General features: G+C 44.3%; 3 protein-coding genes across 4 annotated transcripts; 1 reads left to right on the top strand and 2 right to left on the bottom strand.

Moving 5' to 3' along the window:
- Positions 1–70: 70 nt before the first annotated feature.
- Positions 71–15,848, bottom strand: LOC122621215 (unconventional myosin ID). Of its 2 annotated transcripts, none has more exons than XM_043799010.1 (10): positions 15,697–15,848; positions 14,926–15,124; positions 6,325–6,627; positions 5,024–5,243; positions 3,198–3,423; positions 2,748–3,131; positions 2,608–2,687; positions 1,094–2,500; positions 817–974; positions 71–760 (listed from the first exon to the last, which is right to left on the bottom strand). In XM_043799010.1, exons 2-10 carry the CDS (start codon positions 15,012–15,014, stop codon positions 592–594), a joined length of 3,036 nt encoding a protein of 1,011 aa, XP_043654945.1. In that variant the 5' UTR covers positions 15,015–15,124; positions 15,697–15,848; the 3' UTR covers positions 71–591. The 2 variants fall into 2 exon arrangements, with proteins under 2 accessions (XP_043654945.1, XP_043654953.1); XM_043799018.1 differs by lacking the exon at positions 15,697–15,848 and adding an exon at positions 15,544–15,688.
- Positions 15,849–16,358: 510 nt separating this feature from the next.
- LOC122616506 (peptidyl-tRNA hydrolase ICT1, mitochondrial) lies at positions 16,359–17,161 on the top strand. Its single transcript, XM_043791985.1, has 2 exons — positions 16,359–16,602; positions 16,658–17,161. Exons 1-2 carry the CDS (start codon positions 16,441–16,443, stop codon positions 17,105–17,107), a joined length of 612 nt encoding a protein of 203 aa, XP_043647920.1. The 5' UTR covers positions 16,359–16,440; the 3' UTR covers positions 17,108–17,161.
- LOC122616497 lies at positions 17,097–19,723 on the bottom strand. Its single transcript, XM_043791973.1, has 5 exons — positions 19,597–19,723; positions 18,978–19,529; positions 18,772–18,915; positions 17,513–18,527; positions 17,097–17,460 (listed from the first exon to the last, which is right to left on the bottom strand). Exons 2-5 carry the CDS (start codon positions 19,517–19,519, stop codon positions 17,329–17,331), a joined length of 1,833 nt encoding a protein of 610 aa, XP_043647908.1. The 5' UTR covers positions 19,520–19,529; positions 19,597–19,723; the 3' UTR covers positions 17,097–17,328.
- Positions 19,724–20,232: the final 509 nt, after the last annotated feature.

The following is a 20,232-nucleotide window of genomic DNA, read 5'->3' as shown; positions in this document are numbered from 1 at the left end:
ATTCCTATAATGTTATTTTCATCTAGTTTATAACCTATTCATTTCTAATAATGAATGCTCAATTACCACCTTTCAAGTACAAAGTTTACATCTTTTATTTCGTATATTATTCAAATAATATTATTTGCAAATGGCACACATATGTTTGTGAGTTTTCGCTTTAAGTACAAACATTTTACTGATCGTTACAATTGGGTTCTTTCGTGTGTGCTGTGAATCATATTTGAAGAAATGCACAAAGTACATTTAATACTTTTCGTTATCTTGTCGGCCAGCTCAACCGGCGGAGGTGGTCCTCTCACATGGATGTTAAATGTTAAATAAATATCGCCTTAACGCATACGTAATAGAAAAATGTACAAAATTACAATCGTGTCGTCGATCAAATACACAGAACAGATAAACAGATAGCACTAACTAGAGGACGTTTTAAAAACTACAAAGCGGGTGTTTGGCGGAAGGCACGGTATACACAGAGTCGTCTTGTCCTCGGCGGGACAAATGGGTCACAAGTAGAAAAGAGGGCTGACGAGCCCCATCTTAAAACTAGGTTCCATAATTTACAGTACAGATGGGTGGAGTTCATACCGCCTAAACGCAATACGCCGCCGGCACCTCGAAGATGATGTTGCCCTCTTTATGATGGAAGTTGGGCACCTCCACATTGGACGCCGCCTCCACGGTAATGGTGCGAGCCTTGTCCTCCAGGCGGCAGGCAATATTGGTGCTCACATTCACACGCAGCTCGGTTCCCGTGAGGCTGAAACGTAATCGATATTAAAATCTGCCAAACAGACTAATTGGGGTTCCACTTACTCATGGTATTTCTTGCAGACAATGCCCACCAGCTCGCCAATGCGATCTTCCTTGAGGGGCGTGTACTCGCCCTGCAGGGAAAACACCAAGTCCTTGTTTTTCGGCGAGTGGAAGACGATCAGTTGATCCCGACCGGGTGAGACGCTAATGGACGTCAACTGTAAGTGGAGTCAAGATAATAAATTAATATTAAATTGATACATTTTAAATCACATTTAAGTAAAAGCATTTATAGTTTTGAATTGTGTTAACATAACTAAAACCGAATTGTACTCACCTCCCTAATTTTAATGTTGCGATCCATGTCCTTGAATTTCTTCTTGATGCCTTCCAGTTTGTAGATGGTGGAATCGGAAACGATGAAGGCGCGATCGGACTGCTTGTTGCGATGGTTGAACTTCTTGGCGAATGAGGAGAAGAGCACTTGGCGGAAGGTCTCTCCGTTGGCGAGGTGGTTCTTAATGTTCCTTACGCTCGCATTGTATGCATCGTATCCGCTGTTGTCCTGCGAGTTGGCCAGGTAATCGCCCAGCCAGCGGCGCGCTTGACCCCAATAGGGTCGTCTTCCGGCCAGCGCTGTGGCGGCGATAATCTGCAGACGCAACTGCGGCCACTCACTGCGAGGATATTTGTGCAGGATCATGTAGGCTCGCCAGAAATCGAAAATGCGGTGCAGCTTAGCCTCCGCCTTGCGTCCGGCGAGCGGCGGCTGGGGCCACTGGATGCTCTTGCCGTAGTCGCGCATCTGCTTGGCTTTCCGGAAGCGGTTGGCCAGCTCCTGGACGTAGCTGCGCAGCTTGTAGGTCTTATAGGCGCGCATGATCGTAATGGCCGCCTTCATCTTCTTGAAGTTTCGCCTCACAATCCATCCACGCACTCGCTTCTGGAGCAGCGTCACAATGTGTGGTATCATCTCGTTCCTCTGCTGCTCCAGGGCAAACAGGGTGTGTGGCGAGCGTATAAATATCTTTGTGTGGCCATACTTCACGTCCTGGGCGAACTTCTTCTCCTCGATCAGCACACGGACACCATCGCGGTCGGTTCCCGCCCGGAAATTGGGCCATGTGTACTGCGAGATCATCTTGTAGCGCAGCAGGAACTTATCATAGCGCTGGCGATGAACGAATCCGGCGCGACGGACGCGCAAGTTCTCCAGTAGGCCGAGGTATCGCACCTGGTGCTGCACGCGCTCCTCATCGAAAACTGTGGAGCTCTTAAGGTCATTGGGCTTGATGCAGCGCACATAGAAGGGTTCCTTCTTCAGCAGAGTAACCACCAGATCGGCCATCGATCTCTGGAACAAGGTGCCGGCTGTCAGTGGCCTCTTGGTGGTTTTCTTGATATCCTGTGCTCCCTCGGGCCACATCTCGCTCAGGTTGGCGTCCTTGGAGTTGTGCAGCAGGCGCTTAAAGTCCTGGTACAGCGTATCCTTGTTCTTCTCGATGAATCCATTGATGTTGTAGATCACATCGCCGGCATAGTGGGTGATACGGAAATCCTCGCGATGCTTCAGCTCCTTGTCGGTGGGCTTCAGCTGGCGACTGGTGTAGTGCGGATGCTTGCTCAGGTTCTTGTCCATGGCCCCCAGAAGGGTGTCGTCCGTCACCTTGCCCACGCTGAGGCAGGCCTCGTCCATGATGGCAATGATGCCCTTGTGCGGCTGCTCCACGAGATCGCAAATGATCTGGAATCGAAGGAGTTTTGGGTTAGTTGATTATACTTATTTCACTTTGTGGTATTGGCAAGAGCAACTTTAACAATTCAAAGTATGCTAATGTCATTCAAATTCACCTTGTTGTTGAAGTATTCAATATTGGTCCATTCTATGCCCTCACGCTGGTACTCCTCTTGCTCCTGTTTAAGCACCAGTTCTTTGGGGAATAACACGGATCATTATGATATATCCCGAATAACAGACTCCATTATCATACCTATGAATAACTGCTGCAATTTCTCGTTGCAGTAGTTGATGCAGAACTGCTCAAAGCTGTTGCAGTCGAAGATCTCGAAGCCGTAAATGTCCAGCACACCGATGACCGAGTTGAATCTCGCCTGCGTCTTGCTGCCGCGGAACAGGATCGCCCTGTTGATGCGGGAGATGATCCAGGTGAAGAGCCGGTCGTAGATGGCCTTGGCCAGCGCATCCTTTCCGTACTCCGCCTGCGTGGCGTTGTGATCCTTCTGCATCACATTGCCACCGGCCGCAATTACCCGTGTGGTCAGTGCCGTGGCCAGTTCCGATTCGGTGACCTGGAGCAGCTTGGCGGTGGACTTCAGGTGCTGCTTGTTGCTGATCACCAGGTCATCCTCAATGGCTGCAATGCGGAAACAGGAAATTAAGAATTAAAGGAAATTGGGATCTTAATCTTCAAGCAACTTACTTTGGAACTCCACATTTCCCAGATGCAGGACAGCGGCGATTGTGCGCCAGATGGTCTGCACCTCGTCCGTGGAGAATCCCAGGGTCTTGAAGGCGTTGCAGGTGCCCTTGTAGTCGGACTTCTCCGTCAGGATGTCCATGCTGCCCTGGTTCAAGTAGTGATACTTGCCCGTTTCCTTCTGCAGCTCATATTGCCGCAGTTCGTTGTCGTTGGCTCCACGAAGCAGCTATAAATGGATGAATTGGTGGGGGGTATTAATTAAGCGATTCCAACTATTTATAATTAACCCAACTTGGTCAGTGCAACATGACCGCATCCATGTCCCAAGAATTTGGCACACCAGACAATTAGCAGACGTGCTACATGCAATTGAATTTCCGTTTCCTGTCGAGCATTTGTCGGTTGCCTTTTGTATTTGTACAAGTTCTAGAGCCTAAACACGTGCTATTAAATAGTATCTTTTAACATAAATAACTTATAGCTAACTACATTCTATTTTTGCCGAATAAATCATGCCAGATAGGTAAATTGATATCAAATCAGTTGAGTCACTTGGCGACTTTGAAAGATCTTTGGCGTTGGGCAAGCCATAAACTAGGTGATCAATAAAAATCTACATGCTTATCAGCGTTTTTGCAGGTGTGAGTTAATTGAGCATTGCGCACTTCAAGATACCCTGGCTAGTCATAAATTATATATTGGCCAAGTTCGGAATTTATGAGCGATGCAGCCGAGGCTGTAAACCAATTCGTAGACCTATTTCTAAAACAAGCATTCCATAATATGGGCAAATATTTATTTTGACTCAATTCAAAAATAAACAACTTGCACTTTTCAACAAATAAACGAATGTTTCCGAACTCTCACAAAAGCCAGATGAAGCCTTCGAACGACTTGATGAAGTGTTTCCAGATGATAAATGTGCTAAAAGTGTTTCGAATTGATCAAAAAGCTACACATCGGAAATAGCGATCAATTATCACCTCAGCAGGCTAAATTTACCAGATCAATGGGTGGGTATTATATATTATATATGGAAGTTGGTTAACGCCTTGAATAATGAATAAGCGATTGAGTCGTGACGTGATGATTTTTCTTGTTTATTGAATGAGTCTTGGCTACGCCTATGTTATCATTCTGCGAGTGATATCATCGATTTCTAGCTACCTAGGAAGTGAGCAATATAGAATAGGCCTCCAGCGGCCATAGAATTTAATTAAATCAATTAGCAGTTTGAGACTTTAAGATAATTGGCAGAGGAATCTGCTGTTTTTGGGTCAATTAACGAGTGCTGCAGAAAGTAAAATTATTAAATTACTAAGGCAAGTGTCATGGTCTTGTTTTAATTTCTTTACAGCATACTCTAAAATATTTAAATATTTTTATAAAGTAGATATAAAGTAGAGGGTATGTGATTTATCATTTCGAAGCTTTATCAGTTGCCAAACAACTTAGTCATCCGACTGGAAAGTCTAATGAAGTTATATTAACACTAGGCCACATACAATGTACATGAATTCCCCTCATAAAACTGTCTCAACACCCAATTTAAATGCCCACAATTGTTTACACGGTAGTGGAGGGGAGTGCTGCACCCACAGAAAGCCAGCGACAATAACTGTCTAAGCAGCCGAAAAAGAGCAACTTCATCACGGCCACAACAAGCGGACACCCCCAGGTAATGGCAATGGACGCCCCACTGGCCAGGCACCCACCCATCCCACGAAGTGGAACACCTGTCGTCACCTGGCACGCGTCACGCTGACTCGCTTGGTAAATAATCGTGTACTTAGTGCCACACACGAATAGTTGGGACCACCACTCACCTGGTAGAAACTGTGGAAGTTCCGCTCGCCGGGCTGCTGCTGCACCACGCGCGACTTCTCGAGGAGATAGTTGGTGATGATGCCACCCACGGGATCCGCCTTGTAGTCGAACTCGATGTCCATGTACTTGCCGAAGCGGCTGGAGTTGTCGTTGCGGTTGGTCTTCGCATTGCCAAAGGTCTCCAGGATCGCATTGCTCTGGATCAGCACGTTCTTTACTCTAGAATATTAGGGGAAGATTATTTAAGATAAACGATCGTTTCTCATTAAAGCTTTCCTATGAATATGATTTTTGAATTTTAATCTGCCTACATAATTAATTTTCATGCCTGCAAGACTATAAAAGAAACGCTCATTAAAACCAAATCGACATAATTAAAAAAGGAAATCAACACAATGAATACGTTTTTAATGCACATAAATTCTTCTCCCTTTTGTGGCCGAGCAATTTGGGAAATGGCACTCACCCTAATCCCCGAAACTATAGTAAATGTCGTTTCAAATTTCATTCGAGGCACTAAAAATTGGCAATTTAGAGAGGGCCATTGTGTTCTGGGGCTTGGCCATGGAGGTTTCGGCGCTTGGCTTTTATGGAGCACCTTAAACTACACCCAAGTGATAAAAGTTTCCTTTGCACAAAGTGGTTTGGGTGGGCAATTAGTGGGGCAATTAATTTGGCAACTTAAGCTGCAGTCCGGCCCACTGATGTCATCCGGGGTCATGGGTCACGCGATGACCATGTCAGCGATTATGACCCATCTGGGAAATGCTTCATTAGCCACTGGCAACAGGCACCTGGCACTCATCCCAGACCCAGACTCCCTCAATGAGAGTTCCATTATTATTCCATTACTGGCATGCAAAACAATGGCTAATTGTGGTGCTGCTTTTCACTGGGACCTACATGTTATAGATCGGTTGGAGGTTCCCATTGTCTGGTTCACAGTATTGTGAAAGCCGAAAGCGCGCCATCAACCTATGTAAATATGTAGCCCAGCTTGGTGGCCACTGATTTTGATCCACTAATTTACAATGTAATCAGTGCAAACTGCTTGGGAAGCTTTGTGCTAGTTAAACATATTTGCATTGCCTGGTATTTGGTTCTATTAGTTGGATTTCCCGTATAGAATCCCTAATTAAAATTGGCCTTCTTAAAGACTTAATCAAGGTTTTACCTATCGAACAAGTTGTTTAGTTCTTACTATAATAAATTTTAGTAAGCTTCTCTCCTAATCAGTTAACTTTATATCAGAGTATTTACTGGGAACTTGGTTTGTTTTTAAATCTTAAGCATGACTTACCTCTCGATTTCGTTCTGACCCTGCGTATTCGTCACCGCCGCAATGTACTTCATGATGATCTTGGAGGCCTCCGTCTTGCCCGCTCCAGACTCACCGGAGATCAGGATGCAGGTGTCCTGCTGGCGCTGCTTGAGCACCCTGTAGGCGGAGTCGGCGATGGCGAACACGTGGGGAGCGTTCTCGAACAGCTCCCGACCCTTGTACTTGCGAATGGTCTCCGGGCCGTAGATGTTCATCTGTCTGTAGGGATTCATCGAGACGCACACCTCGCCGATGTATGTGTAGATGGACCCGTTCTGGAATCTGGAGGAAGAGTAATTGGCGGTCGTTCATTAGTTGTTGCAGTGTTTGGATACGCATTTCCCCGAGATTACGAAATACATTTCAACTGGATGCGTGGCAAGTGAGTGGGAGTGACAGGTGGGGAGCCACCACCCGTCGTTGGCGCCTGCAGCTTTCAATTCGAAAATTGCTTTTTCAACATGCGGGTCTATGCGATATACACGCTCCACATGAGGCCTACGATCGATATAATCGAGCGATGTTATGTATGTAGATCAAATTGTTGATCTCTTTTCCCGCTTTTTGATTGACTGCAATGGGGCGTACATGTGGATGCATTTACTCTGCATACACTCGATGTGTAAGGCGCCAAAAGATTGGGCATACTATATAAAAGTGTGTTGTGTTCATAAAATGCATTCGGTTCGCTAAGTGGGTCACTTTTTCTATCGATAGACAATGGGTAAAAGAGCTTGAGAATTTCAAGTGTTTCACTTGGAAACTACTATAACCAAATCTTTAGTTGATAAGTAAGAATTTCAATAAGTCTTTGCCATGATACAGGTTATCTTATCTGACGCGACAGTGAGTACTTGAAACTATCAATTCAACTGGATTATTGTTGTAAGTTTGATACTAAGATGTGGAAAAAGATTGAAGCCATCCATTTCATTCGTGTTACTTGTTTAATGAACTTTGTCACTTCACAAGTATTTGTATTAAAAATGTGTTCAAAATTTTAACATAACCGCGCTGTTTTCTAGGTTTTTTTGGACAATTCACTTGGGACTAATACATTTCGTTGGAATCGGAAAATAATGAAGCAAGTTGAATGCAAATTACGCGTTACGTTTCCCCAGAAAATTACCCAGAGCGTTCCGAAAGTAAGAGTTACACCATCGGCGACTGCTGATTACCCCAGATGAGCCACATAACCAAAAGTCCAGCCCAAGACTGTGCAACAAGTGGGCATTACAAATGGCTGGACAGACTGTGTTTTTTCCTCCTACCAAAACCAGAAAAACAAAAAACCCCAAAATGAAAATGAAAATGAACCACTAAATTAGCAGACAAAGAAACGGAGAAATTGTTTCAAGCCAGAGACGAAGTCAGAAACTAAGCCGAAACCAAACAGCCAACAGTTTTCGTTAGCCCGAAATGAGGGAATGAAAACGATTAAAACAATACACTTAATACGCGCATTTGTTTGTATTTATGTTTTGGCTGCTGGTTTGGGGCCCATTTTTCCCTCGAACACATATGTTTTTACTTAACTTTTCAGTGCTTATTTATAGACGGGTGTGCGCTGGCTTTTCAGCTTTCTGTTTCGTGTATTTTGTGGGCCTCTGTGTGCCGGCACTTCTGTTGCCTCTGCCGTTGCTATTGCCTTCTCCACACATCTAGACTTTTGGGTCAAAAGTGTGCGACGAGTGACAAACGACAAATGGCCATCTGAACTCCAGCCAAATGCATGGGCAATGTCCAGGAAAGTGACGCCGTTTAGCGCGCCTCTTAACTTCTTTTTGGGGCCATCACATTATGCCACATATGAGTTGCACTCAGCGGCAAAAGGGCAGGCAGCAAATGGCAAGCCTCTTAGCGGCAAAGGAAACCCAATCCGCAACAGATTTCTACCAGTATGAGTTCCACCCCACAACAAAACCATATTGACACCATGTGCACGCTGTACTGCGAAGGGCGGGAAGGGAAGTGTGTGTGTGTGGGTGGGGATCGCCCACGGGGCGTATGATTGACATCATGTCAAAATTTGCTTTTGGCCCGCATGACCAGCACACTCGCCTTTTGCGGAGGAGGGCCTAATGGGGCTATAGAAATTGTTGGCCAGGTACTACACTTATGGCCCAGACTCAATGGAAAGGAATTGTGGGCTTGATGGCACCGAGCATTTCAATTTGGTTTCAGTTCGAATTATCGGGGTCATTGGTCGGTTTGAATGAGAAAAGAAACCACATTAAAGGGAATCATAAAATACAAATACCATCATGTAAATGTGAAATAATAATATTTTTTATGGGTTTCTGATAATCCAATGAGTGAGCAATGAAATTAAAAATGCTTTATGTTCCATAAACAATTAAAATAAATAAACTGATTAGCTAGCCCCAGCTTACAGCATGCAAGTACTTTCAGCATGCACATTTTAAGATAATGATTGTATAAAATATATTTAAAATATATCTGTAAAAATATCCTGAAAATTATAGATATTTGTCATAGGGAGCATATAACAAATGCCTTATCTAGCTAAAACTCTGACTCATAGTGCTTGAAAGCCAAAAAACCCCCAACTGGCTTATCACTTCAGAATTCACTGCACCCCATTTGTCATCTATATATGTGTAGTATATAGTATAAAGTTATCTGCCCTCCAAAAATTACCAAATACTGCTCATGTTTTTATTTGCCCAAGTGCCAACAGACGATGTTGGGCTCTCTTTCGGATTCCCCAAGCAAAAAACATTCATAAATTAAAAATCATCTTGCTGGCTTCGCACATTTTCATTTTCATGTTCATTCTTTCGCGCACTTCATAAACGCGACTGGTTGTATTCACTTTAACGACTGTGAGTGTCTTTCCTTATTCCGATTCGAATGACGTAATCGAGATAAAAGCCAAAGAAAATAACTAAAGTAAGAAAACAAATATATCGACGCTTGTACGCCGAGTATACAAGTATGCGAAATTCCTGAATACTCAGCCGCAGTTTGTTGTGATGCATTATGTGCTTGTATGTTTCACTTCGATTCAAATTTACTAGTTTTATTGACTCATCATCCTGAAACTGACATTGGCATCTTATATTATTATTTAATAACAAATTGTTAGCTTCAAGTGCTAACTTCATGACTCAACATCGGCTATTCAAAGTGCGATTTGCATATAGCCATTAGCCATTAATAATTTGCAACGCCTTCTCGCGCCTCCCGCTGGTGAATCACTTACTGCTGAAAATCGCACTCCAAACGCAGACGGAAAATCAATAAGTTAACAGTGCACTTTTCATGGCCAAAAAGCGACGAACATGCGTTCGGAAAATGTTTGCTCTGGGCTGACGTCATCAGTTGGTCAACAAACTTGGCTCTTAGTGGGTCAATGTTTCTATTTGCCTTAATAGGGGTTTGTTTACGCTGTTATCTAATTGAATTTGGCCGATTTATTGACTGAAACTTTGGTGTAACGTGGAGATACCATAGTGGAAATGGTGGGTACACATAGTAAAATATATTTATATATATATCAATTGATAGATATTCTATTACACAGTATATAAACTAAGGGAAAGCGTTTGAAACTAATAGATAAAGATATAAGTTTATATGGTTCTGTTCCCAGCACCCCAGACTACAAACAGATAGAAAACATTAAGTTTAATGGAAAAGATTCTCTGAGGAATCTCTGCGCACTGATAGGTCAAGTCCCTTGCGAATTTCTTGAACGTCTGCCAATTCATGGGAACCGCAGCAGATCGCCGGCCAGAAAAGCGTTTCCCTCTCATTATGGAAATCATTTTGCTTTGCCCCGTTTTCGCTGCCGTCTACTGACCATCTGCATCATTTTCCCCAGACTCTTTTCATCGTTGCATTTCATTTTCCTGTTGGAAAGGCATTTTTTCTGTATTATTTTCCCCTCAATTTGCGCAATGCAAACAATTGCATCTGGACCGCGGCAAGGAATTAACTTCAATTTACACCCAGGCCAATCAATTAGCAGGAGCAGAAAAGTCTAGGAAAAGTCTGGAAGGCGGCGGGCCGCTAAAGATTTGTGTAAACGAAGTGCAGATGCCACTGGATTTTCCTCCCATAGAAATACTTCCTGTAGAAGTATTGAAGTTATTGCAATGCGAATGACAAACATTGCCCGGCTTTGGGTAAACAAACAGAGTGGGGAATAGTAAGGCGTCGTCTAGACGGGATTGGGATTGGTATTGGGATTCTCAGGTCGTTCTCCCTGCTTCTCCCGTTTTCCCAAAGCTTTATGCCTTTCTTCCGAGAATTCGCGCACTAACCAAGTTTATGGCATGGAAAGGAGAAAAACACCGGCAGAAAACTGTGGTTATGCTGGGTAAATGATTTGATTTCCTTTCCGGCACTCGTATCAAAAGTGCTTATCTTGGCAAATTGAGGGGTTTGATAGCCGCCTTATCGTTGGAATGCCCTCCATTGCAAGGTGAAAAATGGCCTGGAGGATTGGCTGGGTGTTTACCAGATGAAAGGGGCTCCCTTTGAACTGGGAGCACTGCAATGCTCCTGCACAAATAAACAGACAAACTTCAATTGCAATCGGAAATCCCAGAAGCGCTACTCTACTCTTTAATAGCTTTCTTCCCCTACAGAAGAACGCTCTGAATTGTTTACGTTTCACGGCTTCTTTAATATTTTTCCACAAAACGAAGGCACACGGCTATCAGCTGGGAATGTACAAATAAATATTCGATATATGTAAGTACTCTTATAAATGGAAACCTAATCCAGTGGAAGGTCTGCCCGCTGCCATTGCGTAACCAAGAGTTCGCTTATCATCTTGCCAGTAAGTATTGCCCATGGCTATCGAACTATATGCTATATATAGGTGCCTATATGGCGACGTGTTTGCTGGAAGTTGGCAATCTTATCGCCACTTTGGCACTGCCCAAGAACCCAGTACATAAATAAATACGAAGGTGGTACTTTTAGTAGCTAAAAAACTGAGAAATTTGGGGTTTTTACTTCACTCCTGATAAATATGCAGTATCAATTTGGGCTAGACGATAAGACCTAGACCTATCAAGTGCTGTCCTCTGACAAATTCCCCAAAACTCTATCATCATTGATCAACAAGTCAGCTTTCCTAGAAGCCATCACTTGCTCCGTTTTATTGGCTCCGTTTTGCGATTTTTATTTGCCCATAAAAACTCACTTGGCATTGCACTCAAACGGAAAGTATTTCCCTGAGTGCACTTTATTGTCGCCTGTGGAATACTAAAATCAAAGCCTTGACCAAGCCAAAAACTCAATAAAATAAACTCGCTAGGCGCACAAGTTGGGGAGCAAAGTGAGTAGCATTTAAATGAAAATGAAATGCAGTTTGTGGCTAGCATTGAAAGTGGATATCGTCGTGTCTATGAATCATCAGTTTGTTGGCCAAAACAGCTCACATTTTGTTCACTCGATTTTATGAAGTGCCTAATGGGAAGACCCACTTCGAGCTCTCAGGAAATTTGCTTAAGTGGGTGTGCCATGATAAGCTTATAACACTGATAGCAATGGAGTGTAGTACAGTCTATAAAGGATTTTAATAATTTACGGTTTCAACGCTTCATGATAATTTATATGTATTGGCAGAGACTCGAAAGTTATTCGCCTTGCGTTGTAAAAATGTCACAGCATTTTTGCCATGCATACATATAAATATGTTTAATAGGCTTCTTCACCTCGTCACATTTATAGAATTTGGAATTTTTCGTAATTTTCGTTGTCAAACAAATCACTTAATAAAACCCAAAAATAATGCTCCAGATTCAACGACCCCAGTGAATGTTTTCCCCTAGAGAAAATACGATTGCTTTAGCTGCTAGATCCCTTTGAAATATAGGCCAAATAAATGCGTAAACAATTGTCGAAAATGAAAACAGAACTTATCAGCTAAATAGACTCGAAATGGGGCACTTGAAAGTGTTGCATGTGATGCATTGGGTGTATTGGGTGCTAAAAGGGTCAGAGGGCAATCGATCAGGGATTTTATGGGCCACTTGGCCCTCCCATGAGGACACTCGACTTAATGACAGTCGTAAAAGATCAACTTGTTCCGAATACTGCGAACTTGGATTGCGTCTGCTTCTTTTGGGGGAATCGAGGAATATGTGGGATCGTTTGGGGCAAAAGAAACAAGTTTTCTTTCAAACACACACAAACACACAATGGTTTTTTTTGTTTCCTCTATTTGGTGGGTGAGTCTCTCGGCCAAACTGACGCCATCAACCGGTTCGTATTTTGGCTACGCCATGGCATTTTTATTTATTTCAGTTTTCTTATGGCTTATTGTTGACTTGAGTATCTGCAAGATACTCGTACACAGTGTGAGTCACATCCCATGCAAATATATTTCCCTTTTCTAATAAAATATTGGATTTGCAAGCTGTGTATGTCTGATGTCATGTGGCGAACAAGTAAACTACATATGTGCAGCGAAATGCATTCGTTTCCCCATTTGATCGATGCCAAATGAAAGTGAGTTTATTTCGCAGCATTTCTTTTATTTCTTTCACGTTTTTTCATTTTTTTCTTCGCGCATTTTCCAATTACGTGTGCGTTTTTCTCCGGCTTTTGGCGCGTTTTTGACCCCCAATTTGTTGAGGGGGTTTTCTCAACTCGGTTGCGTTTGAGTTTTCCGGCTTTCCTGTTAAATATTTATTAACAAACAGCAAATTGATTCGAGTTATGCCACGATTATGCCGTGCAGTAAGACATGAAAATCGCGTTTGCTATTGCCAGCATTACTGTGATTATGTAATTAGTCCAATTTGAAAAGCTTAATTTGATGGCGATGCTTTGATAAGCGTTTTTGTGAGCCACCAAAGTGGGTTAACGCATCTTTGGCAGTAAGTCTGCTTTAATTACAGTCTTATGCAAGCCACTAATCAGCCATGGCGATTTTACCAGCTTTAAGTCAGCTGGGTTTCCAGCAATTAGTTTCCTTTGGCGATGGCAATTTCAATTATGGCTTTTGTCTTATCATACAATCATCATCGTAATTGTGATGAATCGTCCGAGTGTCTTTAGCAATTAAGTGTATATAAACAGATTAGATGAATCAGTGCTCGGAACCGTAACACCATTTATTTATAGGCATTGCCAAATATTTGGAAAAAGAGCGACCAAAACAATCATTTAAATATCAAAGAGCTTACTCATTACCATAAATGTCCCAGCGAAATTCCATATTTCCACTGTTTTGCAAAGCTTTTGCTAATCTGTTGAATAAATGTATGTGGTGGCGAGAACTTTTACCGATAACGATCGTTTCCACATGAAAGTTAGCCAGCCATGCAAACCAGCGACCCGCGGAGATGGAAATGGATGGGGATCCATTCGTGCTCCATTCTTTCATCCAAAGGAAGCGGTTGCAACAAGTTGTTGACACTCGGGCCGAAATGGAATGAAATCAAATGAAATGATATATGCTGTCCGTTGTGGGTTGTGCTGCGTGGTCGTCGGGGGGTTAAGGAACTTTACATAATGGTCATGTATGAAGGTAACCACCTGGAACCACAGTGCCGGCCACACAAATATTGACACGCGACTGGGCGGTTGGAAGTTGTTTCGGAGTGGGAATGTGACAAGAATTTCACTTTCGTAAACATTTAACTTAGATAATGGTAGCTGTGTAATCTACAGATGCAGCTGCCACTTGGAATCTACTAATTTGAACAACAACATCGATTCTTTGAAAGGAAATCATGCAGCACATTGAAAACTAAATCATTTTCTTATTTTTATACATGTAGTTTGTAGTTTGTTTATATAAAAACCTATTCCTTTGCTATTTAAATTAGAAAATGATATTCCCAATGACAAGGTATTGTGTTTATCACCAACAAAAAGCCTTTAATTATACTAAATAGATCCCATTTCTCGGGAATTCTTTCCCCTTTCCATAATTGAATGAAAATGCCGCTAATGAATGCATTTAAAACCGAAAGTCATGGCACAAAAAGCAGAGTTTAACACTCCAAACGAGCATTCAAATGGGTCCATTGAGTGCCCTCTGGAGTGGAACCGACAAGTCGGAGGGAAGGGGTTAAATGGGGGAGATAAGGCCGGCTTTAATTGAATCGCCGATAAACAAATCCAGTTTAATCGAGGCGGAAAAGCACAGACCGAGAAGCACAGGCCAACCTGTTTTTCCGCTCGCCAATCGATCAAAACAGAAGCCTTGAACTAGACCATCGACAGGCGGAAAAGTGGTTTTCCAAGAGGCGTGGAGTTCGCGGGGTGGCGCTTGGTGGCTTGTGGAGGGGAGTAAGTGGACAAGTTGGCGGAGGACAAGGCCACCGGAGGAATCAATAGACGCGGTGGTCAGCAGACAGCTTGAGTTATTCTTAATGGCTGATTGCTAGTAAGTACTTTATTTTCCAGGAAGAGGGTTTTTCAACGACTGTTACTAATTTTGTACATTAAACCTTATATAGTACGTAATATTAAAGAAATATATTAATAATTTCTTAGACAAACTATATAAGTTAATAAACAGATTGAAGTTCTATACGTTAGTTTTCATTGCCATCTCCCAACTAAAACTAATTTAGATGGCTTACTCACCGCTTTCTCAGGTTATCCATGAACTTCTCCATGGTCACTTGGTCGAGGAGGACAAAGTCCTGCACTCCAGCTTCCCGTTGCATCGCCATGGTGTCCTTTGATCCTTTGAAACACAGGATTTTCTCTCGGTTCGTTAGATTTTCGCTCGCGAGCGGAGGGAGCGATATTCCGGGGATCGAGGGGGGATGCTAATTGCCGGCTGCAAAGGTGAGAGTCAGAAACTCAGGTAAGAACGAAAGGAGTATCCCGAAAAACACGCCGTTCACTTGGTTTTTGTTTTGTTTCTTTTCTTGATATTTGCTTGTTTTGTTTGCCTCGCCTTTCGCGTCTCGTTTCGAATTTTAACTATATATATACAATATGTATATATATTCAGTGTGGCTGCTGCTGCCAAGCGATTTTTTATGTTTTATGAGCCAATTCGAAGCGCTACTGCTGATGACGACGAATAATTCGCGGCGAACTCGAATTCAGCGATCAATAAAGAATAATTCTGGATTTCTGGACCGATCGAACGCTTCCAATTGGAATCGAGCAGCAATAAGAACAAGAACAAGAACAAGATCGCAAGCAGAACAGATAAATACAACGAGAACTCGATCAACAACCACTATCTACCTCACTGTTTATTGAAAACCGCAAGTTTCGCGACGCCGCACGATAATAAACATTTAGTTTCGGATTGTCCAGTTTTTGATATATGTAAGCTATATCTAAGATCGGCGCAAACTAGTCCGGAATGTGCAGCCGATGATCAGTGTGATGGCCCACCTGGATTCAGTTTCGTGTTCGGCGGATTAATAACAATAATCGGCCGTCGCACAACCGCCGTTCGACCGAATTCAAAGAAAGTTGCAGAGGGACTGTGGAAGGCGATTTCAAAAGGCGATAGCTTATTGGACCTCAGAGATGTGACTACGAGGAAGTTATCGAGGCCTAGTGGTGGTCTGAAATTTGTCGTCGATAGTTCCCTAGAGATGTAATAGTTAAAATACGTATATTGCAATACGAATATTGTATATTAAATTGGTCATTTTTTATTCATCAAAATGGTTTACCTTACCTTTCATTTCGATATTACGTTTCAAAACGTTTTAAGATTATAAAACATACTTTCACATAAACCCAATACTGCAGATATTATTATATTTTTGTTGCTTTTTACCTGTGTAAGCTTAAGCCGAATATTAAAAAGTCAAATACAACATGTTATTCTTTAGAAATATTATTGTAATAACAACTGTGTACAATCATAAATTAAAGCATAAGAGATCATTTTTAGGCAGTCTTGTTTATTTTTGTTTTCTTCTAAAGATGGTTTGGATCTTCGGAATCGCGTCTTAGCGCGGACGTCAACCAAGAGTCTTACCTTATGAGCTTTTCACACTGTGTCTTAACATAACATTAGGCAAGTGTGTTCGGCCACACTGCACTGAACTCACCACGAACAGCTGTTCCACAACCGTCGTTCTCGTAACATTTAATTTAGCTAAAGTCGTTGAATATCGGCATAAAATGAATAAAATCACGAGTGCCTTCATCAGAGTCCTGCGCCAGAGCAGCTCCTCCGGCGGCACCAGCGCCCTCCTCGGTCGCCAACTGTCCTACAAGAGTGATTTATCCCTGGACAAGCTCTATCCCAGCGCGCGATTGCAGATCTACACGCCACCGCCGCCGGTAAGTGGATGCAGTGCCTCCAGGGATCTCAGTCATTGATACATACATCCCTCAGGCCAGCGGCAGCGACAAGTTCAGCGGCTTCATTCCCATGGACAGACTGGAGATCACCTACAGCAGGAGCTCCGGACCCGGTGGTCAGCACGTGAACACGGTGAACACCAAGGTGGATGTGCGCTTCAAGGTGGCCCAGGCGGACTGGATACCCGAGCAGACGCGCCAGAAGCTGCTCAAGGTGCTGGCAAACCGGATCACCAAGGATGGCTACTTCTACATCAAGAGCGACCTCACGCGCTCCCAGCAAATGAACCTGGCCGATGCGCTGGAGAAGCTGCGCACCATCATTCGCTCCCAGGAGGCGGTGGAAGCTACCCCGCCCAGCGAGGAGACGCTGGAGAAGCTGCGCCGGCGCCAGGAGCGAGCGGCCCGCGAACGACTCCAACTGAAACGTGGACGCGCCCAGGTGAAAGCGGATCGGCAGGGACCCAGCGGAATAGACTTGTAGTTTTTATCGGAAATTGTTACACAAAGATGCACATTATACATATACACTTAACTATGCTATGGACGCCATTGCAGGTTAGCACTATCACAGATTTTGTATGGGCATACCCCCTGCTGGAGTATAACAACTAATTAATTAACTTTACAAAAAAAAAACAATATATTATTTAAATATTATACGCAATCTGTGAGAGTGGCAACCCAAATGGACTTGACAACATTCTAGGGCTGTTCATCAACTCGAGCTGGTGTGACTGTAAACCTCTTGGAGCTGGTCGCTTGGATGGATGCTTTCCTCGCTGGCTCGTCTTTGTCTTCCTGCACTTGTGATGGCATGCTCGCGAAACGTGGACGCTGGAATAAACGAAATAAGCACTCGGAATGGACAGCACTGTGAGCTACTTACGGGTTGTGGCGGACTCAAATTGATAGAGACCTCGTGGCTCCTTTGCGATGGCCTGCTCACTACACTGTGGCGATGGCGGCGCTCTGCTGGTGCTATACTACTCCCAATTCTCGTCGCATACAATTGTTCCAGGCGGTGGATGGTGGAGAAGCCGGCTCCAGGCGGTTGTGGCATTGAGAAACTGTGTCGGTTGCTGAGCGGCGACCAAGTGTGCTGGTAGGTCGACTCGTCCAGGTGGCGCAGGAACTGACGGTTGAGGGAGCCCATCGCCTGCTTGTCTTCGGTGGCCAGGTTGGCCATTAGCTCGTTGAGAATCTCCGACTCCGTCTCCACTTTTCCATGACGCGCCAGCTTTATGTCGTGCTTCCAGAACTGCCGGTTCTTGCGCCCAATCACCGGTGCGATCTCCTTGACTTTCAGCACCAGGATGCCCATGAGATAGACGCACAGCACGTTGGACAGTGTAAGGCACATGCTGATGCCGCCGAGCACGGCCAGTTCCTTGGCCTGGTTGTCCGAGTAGCGGCGCGACTTAATCACATCCACGTAGAGGGAATCGTCGTGCTCGAAGAACTTGTAAATGCAGGCAACCGCCCACAGGAGACCGGAGTTCACCGCAGGTGGCAGCAGCGAGGCTGATATGGCCACGCCAACCAGGGAGCCAATGTTGCCGCCCAGGATGCCGATGGCCGCCGCTGCTCCCGATGGAATGGCCGTGAATACTCCAACGACCAGAGAGTGCAGATCGCAGCGGGACAGCATCTCCTCCGTCAGCCCCTCGCCGATTCCGTACTTGTGATCCGTGGTGCACACAACCAGGCCGAAGAGGAAACCCACCAGCGTGGCGGTCAGTATGCCAATCAGCTCGTTCAGCATGCCCAGCCGGCGGAGCGATCGGTCCTGGATCACAGTGCCGAATATGGCCGCGATTATGGGACCCATGAGCGGGGAAATGAGCATGCTGGAGGCGAGGAAGATCGTGCTATTCTCCACCAGGCCAAAGCTCGCCAGAACTCTGGAAGGGAATGGGTGTAATCACAGGTGGCCTACTACTTGCAGATATAGAATCCTATTGGATTTCGAAAAGTGCTACATCATTTTTGGTTACGAAATTGTATTACAAGCTTAGTTCCATTTAATGAGCTGAACTATTAATTTCTAATTAGGGTTTATTGATTTCAAACGTAGATTATATTTATGTAGTGACACTTTTCGAAATCGCAATACTTTAAATATATATATTTAAAGTAGTTTCTTACGCTGCTGACACGAGGAGTATGCAAAAGTCGAAGGTAATGGCCGCATCCTGGCGCACATCCCTCACGATCTGGGCCACATTTAAGCGGGAGCGCACCGAGTTCATGAACCGATCCCAGATTCCCTGCTTCTGGGCATTCGTGTGTCTGCAGAATGTGCATCCTGTAAACTGTAATCGCTTGGAGCTTCCCATTTTCAGCGGACTTACTCTGTGCTAGAGGGCTGGTCTTCCTGCTCCTCCGTATCCTCGCGCTGAGCGTAGGATCTGTGGGCCAGGCAGCTGACCACGGATATCGCCGAGCCCTCCCGATCGCCGATGCCGAATTCCTGCAGAGCCTCGTAGAGATTCTCGTAGCGCTCGTCAAAGTCCATGGAGAAGCTGATGTGGTAGGCATTGCCCTCCTGGCTGGGCAGCCAAACGGCATGGGGAATGTGAAATTTCTGCAGGATCTGGCGCACCACCTGCTCCTGGTCCGTGTCCAGCGGCATGTCGAGCAGCTCATCGTGCGACGTCTGAATCTGGATCTTTGGCAGCGGGGGATTCGGGACTTTGTGGCTCTTCGGCTCCGGAGATTCCCCGCTCCGAATGGTCGACAAGCTATCAATGGTCGAGGTTCTGCTGGCGGTGCCCATGGCCCCTCCCATGCCCACCTCCCCATTGACCACCTGCACGTACCCCTTCTTCAGGCGCTCCTCCTCCGCCTTGGTGGGAATCGTAATGCTGAGCAGCACTGCCGCTGTTCCCGTCATCGTTGCGTTTCTGGAAGTGAGGTAAACACCTCACACTCTTTATGAAATCGATCTAGTGCACAATCATCCGCACTCACACGTGGACAACTGGGCGGATCGAATCCGCCAATGCAACTGCAATAATCTTCTTTGTACTGGAAGCGAGTTGAAGCCCCGCTTGTTATTGCCGCCACTGATAACGGTTCCCGACTAGGTGCTGCTTCCCGCCGATCTGCCAGTCACCCGGAAGAGTCACCCACTTGACCATATTTAGGATCTACGAGGGATCGAGCTTTTGCACCTCCCGCCTTCCAAACTATTTAAATTTTCCATTACGAAGTTTGTTATCAAATGGAAACATTACGCATAAGTTTCAGATTTCCTAAAGATTCAGTACTGATTGCACTACACCCATAAAATAAACATCATTTGTAGTCCCAAAGAAATGGAAATAATCGTTTAGTTTTTTAAAAAATTGGTTTTATTAGTATCTTCACTACTTTATTATGTTTTTCTTAATGAAAGATTTATTATTCCATTAAAATATTAAAAAGATCTGCACCATTTTCCGGTTGAGTGGAGCTACAAATGATAGCACTGGTTAAAAAGCGTACTGCTAGAATATAATTACCCATTAATTGCCGTCAATTAAATGCATATCACTAATCGTGTGCTAATGAACGAGCAAACAGTAGTTAGTTGTATTATCAGCTTGTCAAAGATCATAGAAAACG

The sequence above is a fragment of the Drosophila teissieri genome, chromosome 2L (assembly GCF_016746235.2).
Source record: "Drosophila teissieri strain GT53w chromosome 2L, Prin_Dtei_1.1, whole genome shotgun sequence".
NCBI lineage: Eukaryota > Metazoa > Arthropoda > Insecta > Diptera > Drosophilidae > Drosophila > Drosophila teissieri.
The sequence above is the reverse complement of the archived record's forward strand: the minus strand, read 5'-3'. Positions and strand labels throughout refer to the sequence as shown.